We start from the raw sequence: 8,865 nt of genomic DNA, 5'->3' as shown, positions 1-8,865 counted from the left end.
ACACAATCATGTCTACTAAAACTATTAGAAAATACGACATAATAGTGTTTGAGATACCTTGTGGTGGCTTTGAAGGGTCCGTACACATTAGTGTGTACAATATCCAACAACCCTTCACCTTATTCACATATCCCCATGAATGGTGATTTATTCATCTTTCCAACTAACAAGATTCACATATATCATCCAACCCAAGTTCGAATGATTCCATGTCCAGTCTAATTGGAGCTTGGTGATGTGATTCTTACTTTTACAGCAATGTGATTTAGCCACAAGAACATACTAATCTAAATTACTAGAGGAATCCATATTCAGGCTAACATTATTATTATTAGAAACACAAGCTACAATTTCATGAACACTAGTTTCTTGAAGATGTTTCAAACTTAAAACCATCATATTTATAAACTAGAATGTTACCTTTCTATTATCAAATTAAATTGATATTCATATTTATACAACGCATGAACTGAAAACTTTGTTTCTAGACATCTCTGAAGAATAATAGCAAATAACTAGATGTATCCTAACTTTATTACTAAGCACAAGCTTAAAATCATCAATCATTGAGACATGCGGCACTCATCCATTCCAATGTTTAAGTTTAGCTCTTGATTCTTAGCTTCCTTCTTCCTAAGATCTTACAACGCCATCCGAATGTGGTTATTACATTATGCATCAAGGATCCATGAATTAGATGTATTTAGAGTTTGACTATTCAAGTACTTGATGTAGAGTCAAACATTTGACATTACCATCTCCAAGTACTTAGGGAAACTTTGTTTCCTATGATCCTTGTCATTGCCTTAATTACAATTTTCCTCTTCTAAATCAATGTTGTATGGAATAGAGGGCACACCAATTCCATTCCCTCATAATAGGAAGTTTTGGCTGAAATTGTTCCTTTCCATTTAGGATTTGAACGTTTCCTCTTTTTTCTGCCAACATTTGGAAAGGCGATAACTGGAATTCGATACAAAATCTAATTCATTTCCAGCTTCCACAGTTTGGAGAAGGTTTAACAATTCCGTCAATGTTTTCTCCATACTATTGATATGATAAAATCAGCTCGAAATTATCATAAGAACTATTGAAATATCCAAGCACAATATCTATTGAAAAGATTCTCGTCAGGGACAACATTGGGATTCTCGAGTTTTTCTATGTAGTTCTCATTGATTACATACGTTACTCTTTTCTTTAATTCAAATTCAATTAGGAACTTTTTGACACTTTTCAAATCATTATTTTCTTCTCTTTTGGTGAAACATTTCACTCGATTTCAAATCTGTTTCATATATTCACATGTTAACAAAAAAATCCTTTTGTAACATTGATAGCATAGAGACAATGACACAAGAGACCTTTTTGACAAATCCAAATGATTATAGAATAACAACTTAATAAAAGTTGATGCATTATTGATTTTAGAGAAATGCCCATCATGGACATCTTTCCCAATATCAAAATCAAGGAAGATCCCATAATATATGAGCTATTCCCAACAGAGAACAAAGAGAAACTAGAACTTTGAAAGTGCGCGAAGACATAGGAGAGGATTTCCATGTAAATTAAGAGAGAAAGTTCAAATAAGTCGATTTAATCCTTAATTAGTAACCCAATTCGTAATATGAAGAGGGATCTCATAATCACATCACAAATCTATATTAGGTAGGTAAAGCACTTTACCAGTTTTAATTATGATGAAACTCCTAAATCTTTTGAGATTTAATGAACAATCAATGGTATGTTAATCTTGCGTTATGCTCTTCCATTTGTGATCGGGATACTGAGGATCACAAATAAAATGTGAATAACCATGCAAACTCGTGTGACACCCTCGATATCGTTTGATCTTACATTGAGGTGTTGTTTAACCACACATGCTCCATCAATAATCGTAAATTTCGAGTATGTACCACCATTTAAATTTTTTAGTCCCAAATTAATGTGTCGGTTAACCACACACTTTGCCTAATGACCGAAAAAGAAATAATGTGTGTTTTCATAGATTAGCAACAATTTAACATTTTTCGTAAAGTAACTAGAGTGAGATTTTGTAGAATGTTCTATTACTTTTATATTATACTTTTAATGGTATTAGTGTCCTATCAAACCCTTTCGGCTAACAACCCAAAACCATACAAAAAAGCGATAGGTGAAAAGGACATCCATTCAATGGTCATTTTATAGGTCGTTTCCTTATATCTCTCTCTTATAGCGTGTCTTCGAGAATGAGGTCTACTCTTGATTTGACTAACTTAGTGTTTTATATATAGTGTTATAGCTCCTATATATACATAAGGGTGTATTTTTAAACCTTTTAAAAATACAAGATTTAACTTTAATTATCGTAATTAAATTTTAATTAAATAATATGTTAAACAATTTAAGATTTAATAATTATCTTTACTTAACTTTTAATTAATTAAAATTAAATCTTTTATGAATTAAAAAATTATCTTAATTAAACATTTAATTAAATAATATTAATTCTTATTCCTTTAATTTCAAATTTTGGATTTATCCAGTTACCTAGTTTAAAAGTTCTGATTTTAAGCAATTAAAATAACTATAACTAACTAGTAGTTATACTACCAATTCAAAAAAGGAAACAACATTCAAGACAAACTGTTGAAGGCAAGGGCGTGGCGTGGGTGACGAATAGTCAACTAGTTTCTCGATTTTCAGTTTATCAGTTTTTTACCAATGCACATATAATAGAAAATCTTAGGCTCTAATATCACTAATGGTTTTCTAGGTTATGTTAAAACACATTTGTAGAGAAAAATTTCACATAAACATTTTATGGACACATGCAACCTAAGGATCTATGGTATTTTCTCATTATTGCAACATACTATGAAAACCTAATTTAATCTAGGTATAATCGAATATCAACTAGATTAGAATACATATCTTTTATTATATTCAAATATACTAACTTTTGGGTTCTTCAAATGCTCCATGGAAAGCAAACATCTAATAGTGTGAATGCCTGTAACGGTTCACACCCAAAACCCTAGAACACTAGAACTTGAAAATGAGATAAGAGAATAAAGTGAAATTCGTATTTCACATTCTAGGTATGATTAGCCACAAAATTTTGATGCCAAAGGGTCCTATTTATAGTTTAGGTAACTTGCAAATAAATTCATATTTGAACAATTAAATATTAGATTTAATTCCCCGTTCAAATCATTCCCTTATCAGCTACATAAGGCTTCTAAAAACCCTAAAGGCTATCACAAAACCGTTCATGCCTTGTTAGGTTCTAGAATTGCTTCTTTTGTTCAACTATTGAACAATTACTACTCAACCATTGCACATTTAGTTAATTCCAGTAAATCCAAAATCAATTCCAGATTAATTCTGACTAATAATTAATTAATTCCAATTATTTCTAATTAATTCAAAATTAATTATTAATTATTTCTAATTAGTATATTAATCATATAATATATTAAGAAATCATTTTATCTATCTTCTTATATCAATTCTAGCTATTTCTGGTTATAAGAGCAACCAAAAAAGGATTTTACTTTTATTCACTAAGATTATACTAATTTAGTTAAGACCTTATACACTTTAATCCAAAAAAACAGGAATAGAAGTTGAGACATTTTCTTCTTGAAAAGGCAAAGTAATAATGGCAAGAAAAAGTGGATGATGAAGGGAAGAAACAATAACCCGATGTGATGGATATCAATATGGGACAAAAAGGCGGGAATGTATCTCTCTGAGAAACTAATAATTGCTCGCATGATTACACATGTACTCAATTACAAATTAAATCAAGTTTAAATCCAATTATTAAAGCCCGACAAGACATACTCTTTAACAATTAGGTTGGGGTTTGATGGTGTATGGTATTAACCCATAAATAATAGCAGACCGATTAAAATGATTCATCTATCTGACCGGAGTTAGCAATATCAACCAATTCAGATCAACTAAACCGGATACATCCACATATGCACCCATCTAAAAGATCAGTACCATAATTAAATAATATTTTGATAGTGTTGAAGCGATATCCCGAGAAATAAGGAAAAAGCTTTATTATTTTATTAAAGGGTACTACCCTTATTACCACAAGACAACACCAGCAACCAAAAGTCCTCTATACACATTTAAATACCTCGACAAAGATAGGTAAAAGGCATTCGCTTCCTGTATATTCTCCTCATAGCAATATCAAGCAACAACTACTAACTTAGGCATCAGAGAGCATTACCGCCTCCACCCCTCCGGTAATTATCTTAACTTAGTGTCTATATATCTCTTTTGCAGGCGTAACTTCTTTTCATTAGCATTTGGAGAAACATATTTCCATACAACCAACTATCTGGAAAGCTACGTAGTATCACTAACAATCACAAAGATTTTTACTAATGCACTTGGAATGAAGCCTTCTCGATTTCTCCTAGGCAACTTGGGCATTCAGATCTTCATGCTCAACTTGATGACGAGTTAATGAAACCTTATGTTTATTTGTTATTTCAAAACTTCTCCTGATGTATATCTTATTTTCTTTCCATATCGTTTCCATATTTTTAGGGATCCCATGTTGTAAGTTATTGTATTTAGGGTGCGTTCGACAATGAGCTTTTGCCTTTTTAACTTTAATAAAAAAAAACCGAATTAAAAAATAACTTTGTTCGAGACCAAGATATAAAAACTATTATTTAAAATAAAAAAAAAAACTCTTAATTCAAAAGCTAATTCAAGTAGCTTTTTGGGACGTTTTAGCCTTTTACATTTTAAAGAAAAAGCTTTATTATTTTAGTAAAGGGTACTACCCTTATTACCACAAGACAACACCAGCAACCAAAGGTCCTCTATACACATTTAAATACCTCGACGAAGATAGGTAAAATGAATTCACTTCCGGTATATTCTCCTTATAGTAATATCAAGCAACAACTACTAACTTAGGCATCAGAGAGCATTACCACGTCCACCCCTCTTGTAATGATCTTTGGTGGATGTCCATTACTTTGGATGCACCCTTCCACTTTTTTTTTGTTATGGTGGATTCTCTTCCGGCTCAGATTCTGTTTTCGGGACGACTTCGGGTTCCACTTTAGTTTGAAATTCGTTTTGGTGGTTCATTAGGGACTCGAGAAGATCATCAAATGGACTGAACTCATGCATCATTTGGGATGAGAAGTTCCTTTGTGGTTGGTTTTGAAACTGGTGCTGTCTTTGAAATTGTGGTTGGTTTTGGAATTAAGATTGATTTTGGTATTGGGTTTGATTTTGGTATTGAGGTTGATTTTGTGCTTGAAATGGGTAGTAAACACCACCAAAATGTAGATTCGGTGGAGAATAAATAGACTGATCGCGTTGATTTTGGAGGAAAGTTGGTGAAGAATGTGAGACGTTTGGGTTTTGAGTGTTTCATTTGGTATTTTTATTATTATTATTATTATTATTTTTTTAACTTTTGGGTTGGAGGAGGAAGCCATTTTTTTCAAAAAAAAATTGAATGGTTTGAGTGATAATTTGAAGGTTGTGAAGTGAGATAAAATATGGGAAATAGTGGTATTCATTTAAGGCAAGAATGAAGGATTTTCTTGAATTTTTTTTTTTTTGAAAAAACCGTCACATTTGACCATCTCCGGCGTCCACATTCTAATCCCAATACACCATCTCTCCTCAGTGAAAGCTAGCCGAGTTACCGAGCCGAGCTCGGTAAGCCGAAGGGCTGTTTGCCAACTTCGTCGAGTGGGATGCCGAGATATCCAAAGTCCACTCCGTCTACCCTTATGTAAAATACTTTGTTACAACATGTAATTTAGTTAAATTTTCTTCAAACTATAGTTTATCACCACCACCGACACCAATTTATTCGTATTGTTTTCACCAATCAAAACCAATTCGGTTTCCACTCATAGGTTTTTCTTTTTCTTATTAAAAAGCGATAAAATATTATATATTCAATTCCTTTTGGCTGACCGCCAGACTTTTGATGTAATCGCATACGTAGCAATTATCATCGGAAATAATGCACAGAGAATAAAAATGATTTTAAAGATTCCAGGTGGGGTTATATAAATGAGAGATCTTGTAAGCAAGATTCACATAACAATGGCATCCACAATTCCTCTTCTCACTCCATACAAGATGGGCAAGATTAATCTCTCCCACAGGTAATTTCTCTTATAACTTGCACTGATTTATATATGTACAATTCATAATTCCATCATTTGCTTTCCCATGAGAAAAATAATAGGAAGCTTTTGACATATACATTCAAACTGTTTTTTGACTTACAAATGCTTATAATTATAAATTTACAGGGTTGTACTCGCACCCATGACCAGAAATAGATCATATGGTAATACCCCACAACCACATGCGATTTTGTATTATTCTCAAAGAGCCACCGAAGGAGGTCTCCTCATCACCGAAGCAACTGGGGTCTCGGACACTGCCCAAGGGTAAGTACTCAATTTGCAATGTTGTCGTACAATTACTTTATATAAGTTTATTAACCTTAAGCTTTTGAATACTTGAATGACTTTATATATACTGTGTCAATTACTTTATATAAGTTTATTAAGCTTAAGTTTTTGAATACTTGGATGACTGTATGTTGTCAAATATGACATGAAAAGGTATCCTGAAACACCTGGAATTTGGACGAAAGATCAGGTCGAGGCATGGAAACCGATTGTAAATGCTGTTCATGAAAAAGGTGGCATAATCTTTTGTCAGATTTGGCACGTAGGTCGTGTCTCAAACTATGGTATGTTATGTTTGATTTCTTTTGAAAAAAAGTCTTAGCCCATTTCAACTGTGCTTGATAACAACTTGGATCCTACGTATCTAACTATCTATTGTTTTTATACATAAACATGTTCTGTATAAAAACCATTTTATGTGATAAGTTGCAACTGTTAACTAAAATAACTCCTCCCAAAACCAGAATTTCAACCCAATGGTGAAGCTCCATTATCTTCAACCGACAAAGGAATAACACCGGGAGTCGCCGGTGGAGCTTGGTCTCCTCCTCGTAAACTACGGTCCGATGAAATCCCAGCCTTGGTTAACGATTTCAGACTCGCCGCACGTAACGCCATTGATGCAGGATTTGATGGTGTAGAGATTCATGGGGCAAATGGATACATAATCGAGCAATTTCTGAAAGATCAAGTGAATGACAGAACCGATGAGTACGGCGGAACCCTAGAAAACAGGTGTCGATTCGCCTTAGAAATTGTAGAAGCGGTGGCGAATGAGATCGGAGGCGACAGAGTTGGTATAAGGCTATCCACATTCGCGAATTACATGGAATGCGAAGATTCTAACCCTGAAGCTCTTGGGCTTTACATGGCGAATGCACTTAACAAGTATGAGATCCTTTATCTCCATGTAATTGAGCCCAGGATGGTGGAAGCTGATACATTATATGATACCCCATATAGTACTCTTCCGATGAAGAAAGCTTTCAAGGGGACGTTTATTAGCTCCGGCGGCTATAAGAGAGACGACGCCATCAACGCCGTCGCCGACAGCAAGACGGATTTGGTTGCATTTGGGCGGCTTTTCTTGGCAAATCCGGATTTGCCTAAGCGGTTTGAAATTGGTGCGGGTCTTAATAAGTATGACAGGAATACTTTTTATACCCAAGATCCGAAGCTCGGGTATACGGATTATGCATTTCTTGAGGTGTGAACGTGTGATGTGTGATTTGGAAAAAAATGACGTATGTAATTTGGAAAATATTATATTTTTCCTTTTCTTTTGCTATAAAAATACATAATTCTTTTCTGTTACATCAATGCAAATTCAACAAATCAAAAATCTTGCCATCTCCATTATAATGAAGTCTTTTGACAGTTTATTTATTTGTAACTGTGTTACATATGGATTGAATTAATAAAAGTTGAAAAAAAAAATGCTTTAGGTAGAAAATACTTGTGAATTATATGGATTGGTTTAATAAAAATTGAAAAAAGAATTCTTTGTGTAAAGAAATAAAAGTATATATACTGCCTATATTGAAAAAAGAATAAATCCATATTTCCTGCAGTTCCTCTATTCTACTACATTTCATTGTCATCTAATGTACACAAACTCGACGGTGCATTGCTGATGTTAATGCACAATGGTAAACTATATAATTAAAATTACAACAAATATGACATGATACGAAATAATATTTCTTATATTAAATTGAATTATATTTTAAACAATAATACTTAATGGTTTTTATTTGCGGCTTGCACGTGAAATTATATATATATATATATATATATATATATATATATATATATATATATATATATATATATATATATATATATATATATATATATATATATATATATATATATATATATATATATATTAAAGTGTGTAATGGCTTTCAAATTGTATAAAGTTATGAGAGAAATCACTAATAAAAAAATTTAAAAATTATGAATGTTTCAAATAAATTAGATCTCTATACTAATAAAAGAGTAGTTCTTTTGTCATGTGTCATCATATTAGACATTTTAATTAATGTGTTGTCACTTGTCAATCTATTAGTTTTCCATTTTAAATTTATTAGACCTCCTCATTAATGTGATTCTATTTTAAATTTAAAATTTAAAATTTAAAATTATTGTTTTCATTAATTCACAAATAAAAAATATCTAATATATATTAAAAATTAATTTTATATGTTTATTTGAATCAATGATTATAATTTCACATAACTAATAAAAAATATCTTTTAAATTAATAATTTATTTAAAATAACTTATTAATAATTTTGAGTTTTTACTATAAAAATTTGATTAATTTTATAACCGTGGGAACCACTAGTTATAAACTAGTATCTAATAATTATAAATGATCTAGAGGTGTAAT

The 8,865-nt window shown here is 31.8% G+C and overlaps 1 protein-coding gene across 1 annotated transcript; it reads left to right on the top strand.

The window, feature by feature from the left end:
- The first annotated feature begins 6,003 nt into the window (after positions 1-6,003).
- On the top strand, positions 6,004-7,784 carry LOC111911109 (putative 12-oxophytodienoate reductase 11). The gene is made up of 4 exons (XM_023906895.3): positions 6,004-6,155; positions 6,306-6,446; positions 6,624-6,754; positions 6,935-7,784. The coding sequence occupies exons 1-4, from the start codon at positions 6,061-6,063 to the stop codon at positions 7,681-7,683; spliced, it is 1,116 nt and encodes a 371-aa protein (XP_023762663.1). The 5' UTR covers positions 6,004-6,060; the 3' UTR covers positions 7,684-7,784.
- Positions 7,785-8,865: the final 1,081 nt, after the last annotated feature.

This window comes from Lactuca sativa, chromosome 7 (genome assembly GCF_002870075.4).
Source record: "Lactuca sativa cultivar Salinas chromosome 7, Lsat_Salinas_v11, whole genome shotgun sequence".
Lineage (NCBI taxonomy): Eukaryota > Viridiplantae > Streptophyta > Magnoliopsida > Asterales > Asteraceae > Lactuca > Lactuca sativa.
This window is presented reverse-complemented; position numbering and strand designations above follow the sequence as displayed.

Excerpts from the sequence above, each read along its gene's own strand:
- LOC111911109 (XM_023906895.3), top strand. The coding sequence starts at position 6,061 with ATGAGAGATCTTGTAAGCAAGATTCACATAACAATGGCATCCACAATT. Across the intron at positions 6,156-6,305 it reads AAGATTAATCTCTCCCACAG|GGTTGTACTCGCACCCATGA; the intron begins GTAATTTCTCTT and ends ATAAATTTACAG. Across the intron at positions 6,755-6,934 it reads AGGTCGTGTCTCAAACTATG|AATTTCAACCCAATGGTGAA; the intron begins GTATGTTATGTT and ends TCCCAAAACCAG.